We start from the raw sequence: 18243 nt of genomic DNA, 5'->3' as shown, positions 1-18243 counted from the left end.
GGATTTTGCTTCAACTTCAACACCAACACCAACACTCTCCCACAACCGATAACTCAACCCCCTCATCGCAAACCCTAGCAAACAACAATACCAGCACAACAAACCCAAACCCCCCAAAATGCCACCCTCATCCCACCAATCAATCACCCCGACAAACCACCTCCGCTTCGACCCCTGGACGACCTCCTCGACAGGCCACCAAGTCGCCGATTCCGCGCAAGGCACGGCATACCGGACGCTGCGACAGGAGAAGCTGGCACGACAGTTCGGCGAGGGACGCGGTGACTGCACGGTTGCGCGCGGGGCGGGGGGAAAGTTGGAAAGAGGGATGTGGGTGGAGGGTGCGAGTGGGAGTGGGAGTGCGAGATCAGGTCAGAGGGATATTCGGGGGATGTTTGGCGTGGGGAAAGCTTCTTCTTCTTCTTCTTCTTCCTCTTCGGCTTCTGTGTCGAAGGGGTTGTCGTCGAAAGAGGAGATGAAGGATGGGTTGGAAGAGTCTTCTTCCATTATCACCTCCACCAATGACTACAATAACACCAACGACACCAACGACAACACCAGCGCCATCCATCTCCAGAACCACACAACAACAGCAGCAGCAGCAGCAGCAGCAGCAACTCCCTCCACCATCCCATCCACCCTCCAACCCCAACCCCAACCCCAACACCCCCAGATCTTCACCACCCTGACAATCTACATCAACGCAGCCTCGCACCCCTGCGTCTCCGACCACAAACTAAAACACCTGCTGACGCTGCACGGCGCCACCGTCTTCCTCTCGCTATCCCGTCGCGTCACCCACGTCATTGTCGGGCGGCCGAATACCAGACCATCGTCTAAAGGAGCAGGGACAGGGGCAGGGGGCGGTCTTGCGGGCGGGAAGTTGCAGAGGGAGATTGCGAGGGGTGGGTGTCGTGGGTGGAAGGTGGTTTTTGTGGAGTGGTGAGTCTTGTTCTTTCCCCGTCCTCCCCCGTCCTTTTTAGTAGGGAGAGTGCTAATGGGTACAGGGTGTTGGAGAGTATTAAGGCCGGGAAGAGGTTGTCAGAAGCACGGTTTGCCATGCAGATGGCGGAGAAGGGACAGAGGAGTGTGTTGGGGTTTGGGAGGTGAGATCATTCCGTATATTATACTATGACCAGGTTTGTTTCTGTCTGCATTTCTCTGGAGTTGATGATTCTATGATACCCACATGCTCGTCAAACATTATCATTATCATATCATTCATACTACATAATCTGTCATTAAAGATCATAATAATACAAGCAAACAATCAAAAAAAAAAATCATATTTATAAGGATACGTCCTCTCCCGTCTTTGAATGACGTCGCCATCCATGGCCTCGTCCTCGACTTGGCCCCGACGATAATGACCCGACACTGCCGCTTGAGCCGTGTCGGTTGTGGTCGCCGTAAGGCTCGAAATTCACATACGGATCCTCCAATGGCTCCTCGTCAGGCAACGGGGGCAGAGGATTCCGTCGGGTCCGGGATGCGGCTGCCGACGGGGGAGGAGGAGGAGGCTGGTAATGGAGAGGATGATGGTGGGGATCAGAAGATCCGACCGCTTGATAGTACCCCGGAGGGCCTGGACTCGGTCCTTGGTAGGTGGTATGGCCAGACTCATACCCCGGGTCGCTGTCAATCGAACCCCGGCCTAGCGGCTCGTCGCCATCCTCTTCCTGGCGGGAATCCCCCTTGACCAGCCCGAGCCGCTCCTCTTCCGTCGTCTGAGAATCGCTGTGGTGGTGGTGACTGTGTCGTAGGATGCTGCGTGTTGGTTTGGGAGACGGGGCTTCAGCCGCCGCTTTGTTGCGATGGAACATGTTGAACGAAAACTGCCGTCGCGCCGGACTGTGCTCCCTGGTGTCCTCGCTGGCAAACGACACCACCGATCGGGGCGTCTCGGTGCGATGGTGGCCGTGATAGCTTGTGTCGACGTGATGGCGCGGCTGCCCGGACATGGAGGTCAGCGACACCGGGTCCATCCCCGGTTCGTGCTCCTCCGGGATGGGCTGCCAGGTGGACGCCCGGCTGGTTCGCCGCGGGCGGATCTCCTCGAGGAACGAATGGCCACTCTGTTGCGTCGTGGGGCGCGTTTCCTCCTCATACTCGGGGAATTTGGACATGCCTAGCGGGGGCATCGGAGGCAATGGCGGCAATTGATTCTTCTTCATCGATGCCGTGCGACTTCGTGACATCGTCGGGCCCTCCCCGAGAACGGTCTTGCGCCGGCGCAACCCATCCCATTCGATGATCTCGTTATCGCCCGGTTGGTGCTGTTGATCTTCTTGTCGCTCCCGGTAATACCGGCGCGCCTCCTCGGCCTCCATCGTGCGACGCGGAGTCGACAATCGTCGAATGATAGCGGCCGCCCCGCGAATCGAATCGGCCTTGGGCTCGTATTCGGGTTCTTCCTGCGTGGCCACCTCGCGCACCTGATCCAGGTCGCCCTTGAAGACTGCCGCGTCGGGAACATCCTTGGCCGACTTGGACAGCTGCAGCAGCACCACTCCCGCGCAGATCTGGAGAAATCCCATGACGACGGTGGCGATCTGCATGCCCGTTCCTTTGAAACCTTGGAAGAGAACAGCCGAGGTGATGATGGTGGCACTGGTGAAGAAGACGTAGTAAGTCGGGGTGACGAGGGCGGCATTAAAGATGTTCAACGCTTTCTGCCAGTAGTTAGCCATCATCACCAATCAAACTGGAATCCAAGGGGATACAACATTAAGATAGATGATTTCCGTCAGCAGCGTCGTCACGACAAACACCAACAACACATACAAAAACCACTCCTTAAACTGCGACTGGCCGTTGATCTGCGCCAGAATGGCCGATCCCAGTCCCTGCGTGGCCACCACGCTCAGCCCGCCGATCGTACTGCAGATGCTGATATAGACGAACATGCTCTTCTTGCCGTATCGCGGCCCCGCCCACACGGCGGTGACGACAGCGCCCACGACGATCACCCCGGCATATGTCAGGAACCCGGGGGTGATGACATAGGCCTTCATATCCTGGATGTTATTCACGGACGACTGCTCGGGCGCATTCATGGCGATGACCACGGAGCCCAAGATGCAAGTGAAACAACCGACTTTGCCGACGAAGCTAAGGCGCTCCTTCAGGAAGATGGCGGACAGGATGGTCGTGATGACGACGGAAAGCGCCCCCAACGGCGTCACGAGGATGGCGTCCACAAACGCATACGCCACGAAATTGCAGATTTCGCCCACGATCATCAGAGTCATCCCCGTCCACCACCAGAAGTTGCGCAGGTAGCCGTATCCCTCGCCGGCTTCTTCATTGTACTTGAGGTTGGCCTTCAGCAGGCCGATTTTCTTCAACACGAACGAGACACCGATGAAGACACCTGATGCGACGGCGAGCGAAACGCCGATGGCCTTGTAGGACGAGGGTCGACCGCTCGAATCGGAGCGTGCTTCGAGGACGGAGAAATCCATGGAACCCGGAGAGGTGGGGAGCGGAGGGGGAACCAGGAGGTATACAACACTGCCAGCAGTGTCTGGTCGATCGACGGTCGGCGAGACGGGATTCGCGTGGAACTATCGCTATATAGTCCGAGTAAATAATCTTCTTTCGAATATTGCGCACATAAATTGGAATCCGAGGGTCAAGAGGACAACGAACCCTTAACAATCAGAGAGAGAAAAAAAAAGTTGAGATATAAATAGGTAAGACGGCGCTAATCCATTAGATCGGCGGACGCAGAGCGGCGTCACGGCGGCAATTCAACAAAGGGAGTCGAGATAGGGGGACGGTGACAGGCGCCTCGTGGAGCGGAAAGTGTCAAATCAGGGGAGAATGCAAGAACAGCAGAACCTGCAAGGGGGAGAAGAAAGAAGGAGAAAGGAAAAGGAGCGAAGGAACGACAAACAAAGGGCCGATCAGGGAAAAGCACGAGGTTGGGCGGGGCGGGAGCCACTCACGGGACGGAGATTAATTAATTCTCAGGACTTGAGGGGCCACGAGGGAGGACGCATGTCGCATCCGGAGTACGAGTCATCGTGCTGATGAGGACTTATGACTACAGTGTACGGAGTACACGGTCGACTTCATCTACAATGGACACGGCCTATAAGGCGTCCTGCGTCCACGAGAGTAAACTCTGGTCTAGACCGCGCCAAGAAATGCAGTGCTGACTCGTCATTCGTCACGTGTGGTATTACTATAAACTCATCGGGTATCCGTAGGTATCCTAAGGCCTCACTCGTAAAAGAAAGAAAGGAAAATCATCAACATTCAATGCATCCATCATGGAAAAGAGTCGCCTGCTCTCCCCTCAGCGCACGTGATAGCTGGGTTTTCGATGCTTGTTCACCACTGGGGGCGCTTCGTCCACCGGATATGGCGGCCGCACTTTGCCATTCCGCCCGGGACTGGCGACCGACAGCGGCATCGGCATCGGAACCTCGCCCAGCTCGCTCGGGTGGTCTGGCGGATAGGGGATTGGGGTCTTGGGAGGCACGGGCGGTGCGCCATACTCGAACACTTGGTCCATACTTCGTCGCGGGGACCCGTGCTGCTGCGACGCCGGTCGGCTGACGTCGCTGGGACAGAAGCTGCCGATATCACTGCCCGACCCTCGTGCCGGCGATGGCATGACCGTGTCTTGAGGTGTGGGGTGCACGGGGAGTCGGTCGTCGTTGGGCGGCGGATTGGAAGGCGGGTGCAGGACGAAGTCGCCCGGGAGTTCGGCGGGCAACTCCACCGCGAAATGGTGCGGCGGCGGCACCGACAGTCGGGGGCTCTGGATGTACATGGAGCCGTCATCCTGGAAGTTGGGCATGTCCGCGTTTCCGGCCGCCTGGTGGGCCGCCAGCCGCTGGTTCATGCGCTCGATCTTGGCGAACTTCACCCCGGCATCCAGAATCTGCTTCTTGACCTCCGGGCGGGTCAGGTAGCGACGGGTGTTGGTGCTGATGTCGACCAGCCGGTTCCATTCGTTCATGCCGAATTCACCCACGCCGACTTCCACGTTCAGCCGGTAGTAGTTGTCTTTGCTCACGTTGCGTTTGGCCAGATGATCGCGCAGCATGTCCTTGTGGATATCCTCGCAGCCTTCGATCTTGGCGATCAGGCGTCGTCGCGCTTCAGCGAACGTGCCCAGCGCATCGCCGAAGAAATCTTCCCACCACTCGTGTTGTCGGTTGTTGGTGCCGGGCGGGCGTCGACCCGTGCCGATGCTGATAAAGGCACCCACCTCCCGGCCGGGCCACTCGTTGACGGCCGCCTCGTCGAGAATATGGGGCGCCGGATTATATGTGCCGGCCCCTTCGTCGATAAACACATGTTGGCCGATCTGAATGGGTTTGAAGGCGAGGCCGGTCGCCGAAGTCGCTCGGCCGGCTTGCCATACCGTGCAGTTGAACTCGGGCGGAGGTTCCTTGCGGGAGTCGTAGGATCGAAGGAGGACGGCAGACCCGTGACGGGTGGTACCTTTATACAATGCGGTGACGGCGCTACGCCATTAGCTGAGTCCCCGAAAATTAAACATGAGAGCAGTTAACTTACGTCTTGGTCCGATATTCCCGATTGTCGTATAGAAGCGCGTCAGGATTTCCCCATCGGAGACCGTTGATGTATGCGGAGCCTCGCTGACTCGTCGGGTTCGAGGAATGTGACGTGCTGGTGCTGAAGCTAGCGCGACTGCCGGAGCGCTGCGGAAGGGAGTTCGGACTGAACGGCGCACTCGCCATGGAGTTGCGAGCACCGCCGGGAGATGCGTCGTTGCCCTCGGCTTCGTAGACGGTGTGTTCTCGGACGCACTCGCGGATGGCCTCTTCCAACTTGGATGCCTTGAATAGCGTCGACCGATACGGAATCCCGGCGATGGTCTTATCGGTCTCGAAGACTCGACGGGTCATGCGCACGTAGACTTCCTTGCAGGTTTCGAGGTCGAGGCGAAGACGCCCCAGCATCAGGGCAATTAATCCGCCGGTGCCGGTGCCAGCGATGAGGTCGAAATGGTCGCAGGGTTTGGGGATCTGATCGCGCCGCGGAGCCTTGCCTTCGCATTCGACGTAGATCCGATACATCAACTCCTGCAGGATGATGAGCATGGAGTAGCCTCGGACTCCGCCGCCATCTGATTCGTTAGCCCGGGGACTCGAGGGATTTGGCGGATAAGTTTGGAATCCATCTACTTACCTAGCGACAGGATCCTCAACGGAGGACCCTTGGTCGTATCTTTGCGGCGCAAGTTTACCGCGTCCATTATGTCGATCCCTTTGGATGGGCGGGACGAGTTCCCTGGTGGGGAGGGGAAGGGGATAATCTGGCGGCCTGATCGGAGTCGGCGGCAAAATTATAGGCTTGGGAAAGTCTTGGGTGTCAGGTGGGCGAGGCCAGAGGAAGCGTTTGGGTCCCGGTGATCGGGTTTCCGGATGGAGGGGTTTCGTGGTACGGGGGTTTCTGGAGAGCTGTCGGCAGAACCCAATCAATTCGGCGAGTTCGCAGGGAGGACAGCGAGAGGAAAGAGGACAAGAGTGAACGAGGAGGGAAGTGAAAAAGAAAGGGACCGAAGACACGAAGAAAGATCTTTCAGCTCCTGAGGAACGGGCGGCGGCCAGTGAGAGGCGGGCAAGTGAAACCGTCGCTTAGTTAATAAGGCTGAGTCCCGCGCGACGTCAAATGAGATCCGCGGATGCCCCGAATCACGGGGCTGTGGCGGTGGCCCTGCGTCATTGGGGCTGTGCTCCCTATGATTTAATCCTCGTAGTTACGGTCCATCCTGTGTTTCTCCGGTGTAAGACATCCCTTCTGCCACTCAAATGCCCCAATTCAGGAACCCTCCCCATCCTTGACTCCCGAGACCCGATCAGGCTTACAAAACCGCCTTTCCCTGAATCACATCCCGCACCAGTTTCAGCGCCTCCGCCGCGAACGCGACCATATTGGCCGCTCGGTCATTGCTGCCCGTCTCTGCCTCTCGGGTATACGTTCCGTGTGCCGTGGATACCGCGACCGCCACATAGCCTCTAGAATAACCACCCCGTCAACATCCACTCGAGTATCTGGAAGGAAGATCCCGATTCGAAAAAAAATCAAAAATCAAACTGCCACACTTACGGTGTGCGATTCCTCGTCGTCCCACCCGTCGGTCCGGCCGTACCACTCTCGCTGATCGCATAGGTCGCATCGAGGGTCTGACGAACGTGGTCCGCCAATCCCGCCACAATGTCGGGAGTAGGGCCGCTGTAATTCTTCAAATGGTCCGGCGTCCAACCTGCGAAGGCGATACGAGAGGGCAACGTGTAGACCTGTTCGTTTTGGAGATTTAGAGTTCATTCGGCACCCTCGGTCCATTCACATCTTCGTTTTGATTTGCAGCTGACAAACCAGCCCGTCGTAATCATGACCGTTTTTTTTTTCGCGGCTCTCACGTACCGTTAAACCACCCTTGTAAATGGAAGATGCCCCTGGGGTCGAGAGGAGACAAGCTGAGATGAGTCCGCCGGCGGCCTGGTATGTTCGTATGTACTTGTCAGCGACTAGTTTCCGCCGGGCAGGAAGTAGATCGCTCTATGGATGGTCCGGAAAGCATACCGTCTCCGCCACGGAAATGGTTTCCGTGCGGGATACGAGGAGGTCAAAGACCTCCTGGATAAGAGGCTGAAGGCTCGCAGGAGGGAATTCACTCATGGTTTCTTTCTCGTTGCTGCAACTGGGATGACCGCAGTCGGGGATGAAGGAGGGGAAGTGAGGGGAGAATTGCAGGGCCGGATTGATAAGACTCGGGTCTTGGCACCGTCACCTGCGCAGGACTTTTATTGACCAGTACAGAAAGTATAGTATAGCAAAGTATAGCATAGTATAGCATAGTATAGCATAGTATAGCATAGTATAGCATAGTATAGTATAGTAGATACCCTCAGGGTGAGGGCCAAACATTCCTACAGACCAAATCGTCTCCTTGCTATTATATCCTAGCTCAGACCAGGCCAATCTAGAAGAACAGTTAGCGATCCGGTTTGCCATTCGAACTCGTAACTCACCATATACTGTTCGCTCATCAGCTGTCTTCGTCACAGCCACCTCGTCTCCCACACGAATCAACACATTCTCCGATTCCGGATCCAAGAACGAGTACCTGCCAAACACGGGGCTATACTTGGCCCCCTTGTCGACCCTTCGGTCCTTCATCAGCTTCTTCAGCACGCTGCCCGACTCCCCGGTGCCCATTTTGCCCGTGGCATAATCCACATTCAAACTCTGGCAGCGCACGCAGTTCGCCGTCAGCAGAAGTCGCGCGCTCTTGCCCACCGTCAACTCGGCCCAGAAGTCCTCCTCGAAGGCCTTCGCGGCGCCCGCCACGACAATGTTCGGCCGGGACTTGGTCACATCCATTACTTCGTCGCCGGCCAGACGCGCAGACACGTCGTCCACCGACGTCTCCGACACTACTAGGTACGGTGACGAGTCGGCAAACGTGATTTTCTCTTCATTCTTTTTTGCTGCGGACCAGCCGTAACTGAGGGCAAGCGAGAGGAGCACGGCGACCGCCGTGGCTACGACGCTGGGGAGCAGGGATTGTCCGGCTTTCTCGCGCACCATGGGCACCCCGACGGCGTTGAGAAGCAGCGTCAGCGTGGCCAGGATCGCCAGCGACCGCGTGGAGACCGGCGACGTTGTGGATTGTCGCCGCCCACCATGAATTGCACTCTTCGCCGGCGGGAAGCTTCCGAGCACCGGTCTCCAATTAGGCCCTAGGTACGCCAGGACAACGCGGTATCCGAAACACTCGCTGAACCAGTCATTATATTCGCTCCCCATGTTGTATCCCTTCGTCGGACTCTGGTGCATTATGATGCCCAGCTCCTCCCGTCCTCGTACGTCAGGCTGCAAGGGAATCGCGAGAGTCTTGACGCGCGGGTCGGCGTTGTCGTCGACACCCGGAGGTCTGTAGGTCACGAGGATCTGGCCGTCGTTCTTGCCTTCCGTGGGGAATACGATGTCGGTCAGGAAGAGGGACATCTCGGGGAAATGCGGGACGTGCATATTCTGGAGGGTTTCGGTGCCGTCGTCGCTGGTCTTCACCTTGAGCAGCATGAAGCGACGGTCATGGTGGAACCCGGTGCCGGTGACCGCTGCCTCGGAGAGGGCGACACCCCGTATGGATTTGATGGGGTATGTGTAGAGCTGTGCGAGGTCAACCATTGAACATGTAGGTTTAGTCGTAACGGATAAGCTACCTGTGTGACTTTCATGGTGAGCAATCGTGTCTTCCGTGCTGACAGACGTTGGAAATGGAAACAAAGGAATTGAGGTCAGAAATCCGAATGAAAGGGATGTCGTAATTCCGGGGAATGCGGAGACGAGAGATAAGCCTTCGCTTATCGCATGCCGTCATAGCGCTGTGCCAAGTCCTTGGGACTCGTCCTTTTAAACAAAGTACATCCTCTGTCCATCCACCCAGAACCTGTCAAGTATCGACATCAAAAACGCCGACTGCAGATCGAAAGCGACAGGAACGCAGTCAAGCACGGCCCAGCCAATTCCACCACGGTCCGCCGGTATACACGTTGACTGGACGAGAGCGACCATCCAATCTCCCTGCCCCACATGCGTGTCGAGGCTTTTTAGTTTCGGGGCTGTGCTGAGGATCGTCGCCTACCCCTTAACATCCGTTCAGTTATACCATTGTCACTTTTTACTCCGTATAACTACTGCGGAAGTTCAGCTGTCGATACTTCTCCACGTAAATCGTTGGACCACCTGAGAACGGTCCCGCCAGATCGTCGAGTCCTCTTGTCACAGGCTGGAAACTGGCTTTGAGTAGTGGTCTGTGTCGCATCAAGACAGGCGTGGAGCAAGACCGAGACATACATACACCACAACCAGGACCATGAACCAAGGGATTGGCCCTTACCGCTTCGGCCTACCCGACGACGGGTTGGCTATATACCGCGAGGGACAAGTGCTCGAGCAATATCTGTCGTGCGACGAGTACTTCTGGTGGCAGAAACTGAGGGTTGGTAAGAAGGTGTTCAAGTTCCCTGCGTACAGTCCCACCACGGAGGAACAGAAAGTGAAGGTGTGGAAGTCATTCCGGGCTCTGGAGAAAGTGGAGCGTAAGCTATGTGTCCCCGGGCCTTCATGCTCGTGCTGACTCGAGTTATCCAGGACCCATGGAGGGTGCTGTCAATCTGGAAAGACCGAAGTTTGGCGAGTTCCAATTGACCTGGTTGTCGGTCTCAGAGCTCCGACAGGCGAAGATGATCCTGGAGGCCGAGGGCGCCAGCGATTATGCCATTTATATCCAGGCTATAGGAAACGCCCTCAAGCGTGAGGGGAAGTCAGATAAGACCGCGAAAGGATCCTCATGGTATGTAGTTCACCCCGACGAGGTCTTATAGTCGCTGATGTGTCTTGTTAGTTTTCCTACCGGTCTGTTCTGCTGTGAATGCTGTTGGTGAGAGAAGATCGGACTACCTGGACTTAACTCCGGTGGATCAGTCCAACTATGTATATACCCATTTGCTTTCGAATCTTGGATTTCAAATTTCACATATTTCAGGTGCTCTTGCGAAATTCCGTCATGAAATATGAAGTGTTTCCGGTCTGCTACTATCCCATCATAGTGAACGAAAAAAAGTCGCGAGAGCGTGATGAAACCCGAAGCAGATAAAGACCTACACTTCCTTAGAACTGGGGTCCTCACAATTTATAACAGAGTGGTGGTGGCTAGATATATACTCATAGCCCGTGAGGCAAAGGCATTTGCGCTATCACTTGCGAATTGGAGTCGGTATGAATCAACGGCCCTGGCCATATCCCCCACCTGTTGTGCCCTCTCCCCTTGAAGTCTTCTCCAACACTACCGGACGAATGCGCTCATGCAGGCCAGTTTTAGGTGGATAAGGTGAACGAGACCCGCCGAGCAGGCCGTCTCTGCCAGCAGGGAGGTCTGAATCACTTCATTCAATTGATCCCAGCTCTACCCTCGATATTTACGTGTTTCAGCTTGGCGAGTCGAGATATCAAGGGAGAGAGAGAATACCGAATCAGCTGACCCTGGCCGGGCTGGTACTTCTTACAACGCAGCAGCTGCGGGATACAAACACCACTCCAAAGAAGAACACATGCGGCTCACGCCCTCTATAGTCCCACATTCGCTCGACTTCGAAGTCAAAGATTCTTCGTTTTTCAAGAAATGGGAACAACTGCCCTCCCCGAAAGAAATACGGGCACAACCGAAAGGCAACATCGCGCCGGAGTGTATCCTGACCCAAGGAAAGTCCACTTCACGACTGGCCCGCTTAGGAGCTATTACCCACCGCCTGTCATCTTCGAGGAGTTAAACCTATTCATGAAATGGGAATCTAGAATTCATATCTCGGAAGCGCAATGCAATGCCTGTATGCTATTCGTCGATGTCTGCATGGCGATGTGCCTGTTCCCGAGGTGTATGGATGGCAGACCGATGGCGACGCAGGAATGGTCTACCACCTATCTGCCAACGATTCTAGACCTGTGCAGTAGTACAATGGAACTGTGGGACTGGTATATAGCATCCATAGGTTGTTAGACGATTAAAATATTTGATCGTGCATTCCTTGTGACTAAATATATCAGTGTGTGAGCATGCTTGTGGAACTCAACACACTTCCAACAACGTAGTAGATCCCATCCCTGTCCTCCAGTGGGTGATATCGTGATCCATTACAGCAGTGTTGGCTGAAACTGTTCTGGCGCAAGCAATACGCAGCAAGCTCATCTTTGATTTATGCAACAGAACTGGGAGAAGGGAACCATTGAATCGGAAGCTGACGAATCGAGGATGCCTATGTGAGGCTGAAGCCTTCTTATGTCGTGCCTAGTATCCGTAAGCAAGTATGGCCTGAAGTGCTGATTGCTTCCAGGCAGACAAGTATATGTACTTGGTCAAGATGACCATCAGTAAAAGATGTACGAGGATACAAGAAGATAGGATCAAAGGACGAAGATAGATTTCGATATTAGCCATCCATTATTCGATAATACTCACTATCGCAGTCCTGCTCTGGAACTCAGGAAGCAGAAACAATAAGAAATAAGGAACTAATAAGTACCGATTACATTTCAGTTAAATCAATGCTACAGTAAGATGAGTGAGGATGCACAAGTACATACATAGTTTCGCACAGTCAGAAATTAGGCACCTACAAGCACAGGCCAGGCAGTTACAATCTGCTCGGATTGCTTTATGAAATCCAGTAAAGCCAGTCATTGAGTCTAGTAGATGTGTTGAACATTTGTACATCCATGCATATATCAAAAAGAAAAAGAAAATCAACGGGTAAGACAATTCATTCAACGCAAATATGCTCGCAAAAGCAAAAGCCATCAAAAACAAAAACACCTCCTGAAGCCGGGTCATAAATTAACAAATAGAGAATCAAGCCATTTTACTCGTCCTGGGCCCACGGAAGGCTAAAGGTGCCGACCCAGTCTTCAACCTCCTGTCTCAGGAGCACAATTTCCGGGATCTCTTCGCCCTCCTTGACATACTCCAGGAATGCCTTGACGGTGTTGGGGTTCTTGACTCCCTTGGCCGAGGCGCTTTCCTTGGCAGATTTGTCCAGCTTTTGGGTGATGATCACGGCACGGTCCACGATGTCGGCCACGCGGCGGAAGTCCTCCGGCTGGAAGCCACGCGTGGTCATGGCCGGGGTACCGAGACGCAGGCCGCCAGGCTTGAGGGCGGACTTGTCACCGGGCACGGTGTTCTTGTTGCTGGCCACGCCGCACAGTTCCAGCACACGCTCAACGCGAGCACCATCCACGCCGCGGTTCTTCAGGTCCACTAGAACCAAGTGGTTGTCCGTTCCGCCGGACACGATGTTGTATCCCAAGCCTCCGTTGTTCTGGGAGTTACCCAATCGATCGGACAGTGCCTGTGCGTTGGACAACACCGTCTCCTGGTAGGTCTTGAACTCGCTCGACTGCGCTTGCTTCAAAGCAACGGCCAGGGCGGTGATAGTATGGTTGTGAGGTCCACCCTGGTGGCCAGGGAAGACAGATGCGTTGATCGGGTTCTCCAGATCATACATCTCGGGATTGCCCTTCTTATCCGTTCGGCGGACACCCTTGCGGTAGAAGATCATCGCACCGCGGGGACCTCTCAGGGACTTGTGCGTGGTGGTGGTGACAACATCCGAGTGCTGGAAGGGCGACGGCACGACGTCGGCAGCGACCAGACCGGAGATGTGGGCCATATCGCTCAGGAGGTAAGAGCCGGCCGCATCGGCGATCTCCCGCATGCGAGAGTAGTCGATCAGTCGGCTGTAGGCCGACGTGCCGGCGATGATGAGCTTCGGACGATACAGAAGAGCATTCTTGGCAAGAGCGTCGTAGTCGATCAGACCAGTGGACTCATCCAGACGGTAGGGGAACGTCTCGAAGTATTTCGAAATGAAAGAGATCTTCTTGGTGGGGGTTTGGTAACCGTGCGACAGATGGCCACCATGGGGCAAGTCCAGACCCATGAGGCGGTCGTGGGTGTTTAGAAGAGCAGAAATGGCGTACAGGTTGGCCGGCGAACCGGAGAGAGCTTTAGCAACGAATCAGTCAATTGCTTCCGCAATGTCAAATCAGAATCAGTAGACAACTCACGTTGCACGTTTACTCCCCATTCTTCGGGGCTCAGCCGGAAAGTCTCCAGAGCACGCAATTGGCAGAGTCGCTCCGACTCGTCGATGAATTCGTTTCCTCCGTAGTATCTAGCACCGGGATATCCCTCGGAGTATTTGTCTAGGTGCGGTCAGCGACGAGAGAACATCAATTGCAGGCCGACGGCGTCGGTAGTACTGACTCTGCATCACACTGCCCAGCGCATCGAGGACGGCTTGCGAGGTGAAGTTCTCGGAAGGGATCAAGTTGATGAAGTGCTTCTGGCGTTTTTTCTCCTGCGGATTTATGAGTATACTGTTCATGAAGCCTAATGGCAGCGAGCAAGTGCACCTTTTCAAGGATATTGTGGATAGTGGGGTCCTCCTCTTTGAGCGATGCGGAGAGCAACTAGAAGCAGTATATAACATTAGCATTGATCGAGGCAGGCAACACTCGGCTAGGGAGTCCATCAATTGGCGCATACATGCTGCTGTCCATCGCGACTGGCGGACGAAACACCGCGCGACTGCGGAGTCGATCTGGAGAGGTGGGAGGCGGCAGGTCGGAGCTGCGCAGTGATAGCTCTGGAGGAGCTTCCGGCGAGCGGGAGCAAGCGCGAGGCTGGGCGGCCGCAACGACTCAACATGATGCCGTCGGTTGCTTGTAATTGGGGTCGAGGGTAGTATACAAGAGATCAGGAAGCAAGAATTACAACGGAGGGGAAAAGCAAAGTCGGGAAAGAAGACAAGTGAGGAGCTCCCCAAGGACCCGATTAAAGAAGGAGGAGGTCCTATCTTCGGACAAGCCGCCGCTGATACGGCGGCGGCCGTTGCCCGCGGGAAGCTGACGGCGCTAGTCCGCGTTGGGCCTAGCATCTCCGACGGGCGGCAAAAGGATGTTCCTCTCCGCCTCGCTTATTTCTGGCGCATCGTCAAATTCCGCCGCGGCTTCCCTTCTCTTTCCTTTCTTCACACAACTAAATCCAAGATGAAGAAACGGCGACTACCTGGTCAGCTCTCGTGGAGCGGACGGCCTCGGCTGGCTTCTCCCGGGCGCTGCTGATATGTCCCCGCCTTTCACCATCCATACTTGGGACAACGAACAAATCGGATTGGATCTGTTGTGTTATTGCCATTTCCGTGGCGTGATGGAGGATAAGATACCTTGGCTCGCTTAGTCTTTAGTGTTAATTGGAAATTGATTCTACTCCGTACCAGTTTCATCCAATCTTGGTTTCTTTGTCTGTCCCGAATAATGTTTCGGACATCGCTCAGATATCGTATCTTAAGATTGTCTGGAAATTGAGCCCGGTCCAACACTCCCAGGGAGCACGTGATGCCAGCCACGGTTCATCCTGGTAATTGTCTGTCTAGAACTAACAAAGGTACTGGACCAGATTTCTGCCAACAGAAGAGCAAATTAATTAATGAGGTCTTGCCTCGGACTGGCGAAAAGACGCAATGGCCTTCGGAAGGGACACTGGCAGCGACCTATCCACACGGCACGCGGAATGCTACCTAAGTGAGATGGAGTATCTTGACTCGGATTCCCCTGCCTCGGCCTTTCGCACCGCAGCTCCCCGGCAGCAAAGATATAGAGAGCTTCCAGAATCTCTTACCTTCGCGCAGTCGGAGTTGAGGGCCATTTTGATACAACTGTAACGTCAGACCGGCCGGACGAGCCCACGGTACAGGCGGACGACGCGTTCTATACCCTAGCGGAAGGAACGCTATATATTCGCTTTCCGAACCTCTGGTGTTGATGACCAGGGTGCAATGGTCGCTGCTTTTGTGTAGAATTGATGCCATGGCGTTCAGTTTGGCGAAGACCTTCAGTGGTTCGTCCAATGCCACCATAGGAGGTCATTCAAAAATCCTGTATTCGCTCATCAGTCTGCTCTGCTCCCATCCATCCACCGCGCCAACGTCGTCCTTGTACCAAAGTATGTGCGTGAGAACGCCATCTCGTTGGCAGTTTCCTGGTTGACAAGTTCCAAATCGCAGTTGAGTCGTCATGAACATAGACCACACTGAGCATCTCTAGCTGGGTGCGTTTTCTTAAGCTACCCCACTCAGGCTATCCACCCCTCTATTCAAGGCCTGCTCAGTGAGCAAAAAGCGGCGAGGGGTGAGCACTCCAATAGAAAAGACCAAATGTAAGACGCTACTGTCGACTGCAAGGGGTCAACGTGCACGATAGTCTCTTCCGAAATCCGGGTCGCTTCAGGGGTCATAATAAAAGGAAAAGCAAAAGGCGAAGTCAAAGTAAACCTTTAAGCTGCTCAAGAATGTGTATGCATACTGAATGGAATCGATAGAGCCAACGGAAGACGGGAGTCCACGGTGGGTCGGCTAGACTACCTTCAGGTACGCAGAGACTAGCAGCCAACAACCCTGGAACCGCGAATCACTCCGTCGGTACCTTACAGTTCACAGTATCAGGTGAAATAGTCCAAGTTCTTCAGTCACACCGACACGTGCCTTGCAGAGGGGAATGAGGATCCACGGACTGAGTCGGTGGATGTGGAGAGTCCCGCGGATGTTTCTATTTTCTGCAGTCGACAGATCCGAGAACATGTCGGTCAGGCACCCGACGAGGAGGAAAAATGGACGAATTACACGACGGACCGTTCCCAATAATCATGCCAATTATTTGCCCCAAAGTTGGCCCCAAGTCGAGACACTCCTCAACCGGGAAAGGATTGACCGGGCGCAGCAGAAGAAAATACGAGCCAGAGGGCATAAAAAAAAAGAAAGAAAGAAAAAAGAAACAGTAAAAAGAAAGTGAAACACGATCTGATTTTCAGATCCGAGCCAAAATCCGCCCGGGAATGGGATCAGGAACAGGACCAATCTGCGAGGCTGCATGCCCAAGCGATGCATGGTCACGTCGGCCGTGGACGAGGGCACCGCTAGAGCTCTGGACCCGAAGGAACGTGGTCGATCCTTACCCAAAGCCACGGAGCTACTGGAGGATAAAGGTGGAGAGGAAAAGGGGTGTCTGGACGTGGTGATAGGGGGGTGCGTGGATCGACTGCTCGTAGGACTCAGCAGCGTACTCGGTGGTGTGTGATATAGTATTTCCACCCCCCGGTGATACCGCACTAACCCTAAGCCTCCTAGACTCAAGCAACGATCCCGTTTTTTCGGTCCCTGATTTGATTAATAGTGGACTCCTGAGGTTTATTGGCTATGGAGAATAAATATCGAACTCGCCCACTCTGCCTCCTTTTCCTCTCTTCTCTCTCTCTTCCCTCCCTCCAGCCCGTTTCATCTTGAGCATCATCCCCGGTCTTGACCGAGTACATTCTTTCTCTTATATCCCTCAGTCACTCTTTTACTGTTGCGATCGACTCTTCAGAAACCACAAGCCAATCCCAGTCCTACCCACTCCAATCCAATCAATCAACATGCGTTTCTCTCTCGCCACCGCTGCCCTGGCCACCATGGCCGTCGGTGTCGTCGCCGCCGAAGAACCCGTGCAGACCGTCATCGTCACCGAGACCGCGACCTTCTGCCCCAAGGTGTCGACTCTGCCGGCTGAGACCACCGTTACTCAGGTATGTCGACTCGGGTATATCCATGACGATGCCCTCATACTGACCGTCATCGCAGCCCGCCCCGGCGTCCGCCACCAACGTTCGCTACAGCACCACGCGTCCTCTGATCACCTCGACCGTCACCCGCTGCAACAAGTGGTATGTTTTGCTCTTCTAGATATCTGAACCTCCGACCCTAACCTCCAACAGCGCCTCCAAGACCAAGTCCCCCGTCGTCTCCGTCCCCAGCAACGTCAACCCCGTCCCCGGCGTTCCCTCCAACGCCCCCAGCAGCAGCGGCGGCTCCGTGGTCATCCCCTCCAGCAGCGCCGCTCCCTCCGTCCCGCTGATCCCCAGCGCTCCCGCTCCCTCCGGCGTCGCTCCCTCCGGCCCCGCCCCCTCGGGCGTCCTGCCCTCCGGCTCCGCCACGACCCCCGCCGCTCCCATCTTCACCGGCGGTGCCTCGCGCGCTGCTGCCGGTGCCGGGGCCGGTCTCGCCACCGTCTTCGGTCTGGTCGCTTACTTGCTGTAGATAGATCTCTTTCTGTCTATGGATGATTGGGTTTAGGGGTTGATTGATTGGTGGTGGTTCTTTTTTCTTCTTCTCTTCGTCTTCGTCTTGATATGATATCCGTTCAATCTATTGCCGTTATACCCCTTTCGCTCTCTCGCTCTCACTCTCAATCTCTCGACTCGGTGATCGTGTCTATGTAGGTAGGGAGCCTGGTCTAACATAACTGTTGGACAGGCTACCCCCCTACTTCGGTAGACCGGTACGATATCCAATTCCAGCTGGGAGGTATGGTATATCCGATTGAACCGATATCATTTATCATGACTATTCTTATCTCTTGGTGATACGACCGATACCATACATACTTTTTTTTTTTATTTACTTGTTTCCTTCGGATCCAGATCACGCCCTACGCTGTTTTGTCTTTTGTCGTCGAACCAAGTCGGATTGTTCATATCTTCTCCTGGCCTCCGGTTATCTCTATACATATTTATTTTGAGGTTTTGATTTTGATTTACTTTGTTTACTCCTGTGTGTATACTCAGCTTCGCTTTTTATACCTAATGGTTGAAGTCAC

The 18243-nt window shown here is 54.7% G+C and overlaps 9 protein-coding genes across 9 annotated transcripts; 4 read left to right on the top strand and 5 right to left on the bottom strand.

The window, feature by feature from the left end:
* Positions 1-34: 34 nt before the first annotated feature.
* Positions 35-1202, top strand: P170DRAFT_511705 (uncharacterized protein). The gene is made up of 2 exons (XM_024854917.1): positions 35-942; positions 1008-1202. Exons 1-2 carry the CDS (start codon positions 119-121, stop codon positions 1108-1110), a joined length of 927 nt encoding a protein of 308 aa, XP_024702355.1. The 5' UTR covers positions 35-118; the 3' UTR covers positions 1111-1202.
* On the bottom strand, positions 1203-3894 carry P170DRAFT_438763 (DUF803 domain membrane protein). Its single transcript, XM_024849679.1, has 2 exons — positions 2727-3894; positions 1203-2672 (listed from the first exon to the last, which is right to left on the bottom strand). The coding sequence occupies exons 1-2, from the start codon at positions 3462-3464 to the stop codon at positions 1290-1292; spliced, it is 2121 nt and encodes a 706-aa protein (XP_024702354.1). The 5' UTR covers positions 3465-3894; the 3' UTR covers positions 1203-1289.
* Positions 3895-4303: 409 nt separating this feature from the next.
* Positions 4304-6238, bottom strand: P170DRAFT_448736 (putative Patatin-like serine hydrolase; the record flags this gene model as incomplete). The annotated part of the gene is made up of 3 exons (XM_024850989.1): positions 4304-5483; positions 5536-6109; positions 6172-6238. 3 exons carry the CDS (start codon positions 6236-6238, stop codon positions 4304-4306), a joined length of 1821 nt encoding a protein of 606 aa, XP_024702353.1.
* A 609-nt stretch (positions 6239-6847) lies between these two features.
* P170DRAFT_363102 (CinA family protein) lies at positions 6848-7665 on the bottom strand (the record flags this gene model as incomplete). Its single annotated transcript, XM_024844555.1, has 4 exons — positions 6848-7001; positions 7093-7283; positions 7411-7485; positions 7570-7665. The coding sequence occupies 4 exons, from the start codon at positions 7663-7665 to the stop codon at positions 6848-6850; spliced, it is 516 nt and encodes a 171-aa protein (XP_024702352.1).
* A 159-nt stretch (positions 7666-7824) lies between these two features.
* Positions 7825-9440, bottom strand: P170DRAFT_511701 (MOSC domain protein). The gene is made up of 3 exons (XM_024854916.1): positions 9216-9440; positions 8019-9162; positions 7825-7969 (listed from the first exon to the last, which is right to left on the bottom strand). The coding sequence occupies exons 1-3, from the start codon at positions 9228-9230 to the stop codon at positions 7950-7952; spliced, it is 1179 nt and encodes a 392-aa protein (XP_024702351.1). The 5' UTR covers positions 9231-9440; the 3' UTR covers positions 7825-7949.
* Positions 9441-9452: 12 nt separating this feature from the next.
* P170DRAFT_466394 (uncharacterized protein) lies at positions 9453-10678 on the top strand. Its single transcript, XM_024852412.1, has 3 exons — positions 9453-10094; positions 10147-10348; positions 10400-10678. The coding sequence occupies exons 1-3, from the start codon at positions 9869-9871 to the stop codon at positions 10437-10439; spliced, it is 468 nt and encodes a 155-aa protein (XP_024702350.1). The 5' UTR covers positions 9453-9868; the 3' UTR covers positions 10440-10678.
* A 412-nt stretch (positions 10679-11090) lies between these two features.
* Positions 11091-11502, top strand: P170DRAFT_499163 (uncharacterized protein; the record flags this gene model as incomplete). The annotated part of the gene is made up of 1 exon (XM_024854141.1): positions 11091-11502. A coding segment is annotated over exon 1 (326 nt), but the record flags the coding sequence as incomplete, so codon positions are not given.
* Positions 11503-12144: 642 nt separating this feature from the next.
* On the bottom strand, positions 12145-14377 carry P170DRAFT_438759 (serine hydroxymethyltransferase). Its single transcript, XM_024849678.1, has 5 exons — positions 14099-14377; positions 13966-14022; positions 13817-13910; positions 13618-13755; positions 12145-13555 (listed from the first exon to the last, which is right to left on the bottom strand). The coding sequence occupies exons 1-5, from the start codon at positions 14258-14260 to the stop codon at positions 12411-12413; spliced, it is 1596 nt and encodes a 531-aa protein (XP_024702348.1). The 5' UTR covers positions 14261-14377; the 3' UTR covers positions 12145-12410.
* A 2411-nt stretch (positions 14378-16788) lies between these two features.
* On the top strand, positions 16789-18163 carry P170DRAFT_511698 (putative GPI anchored protein). The gene is made up of 3 exons (XM_024854915.1): positions 16789-17173; positions 17229-17311; positions 17363-18163. Exons 1-3 carry the CDS (start codon positions 17024-17026, stop codon positions 17682-17684), a joined length of 555 nt encoding a protein of 184 aa, XP_024702347.1. The 5' UTR covers positions 16789-17023; the 3' UTR covers positions 17685-18163.
* The last annotated feature ends 80 nt before the right edge of the window (positions 18164-18243 follow it).

This window comes from Aspergillus steynii (genome assembly GCF_002849105.1).
Source record: "Aspergillus steynii IBT 23096 chromosome Unknown P170scaffold_6, whole genome shotgun sequence".
Lineage (NCBI taxonomy): Eukaryota > Fungi > Ascomycota > Eurotiomycetes > Eurotiales > Aspergillaceae > Aspergillus > Aspergillus steynii.
The sequence above is the reverse complement of the archived record's forward strand: the minus strand, read 5'-3'. Positions and strand labels throughout refer to the sequence as shown.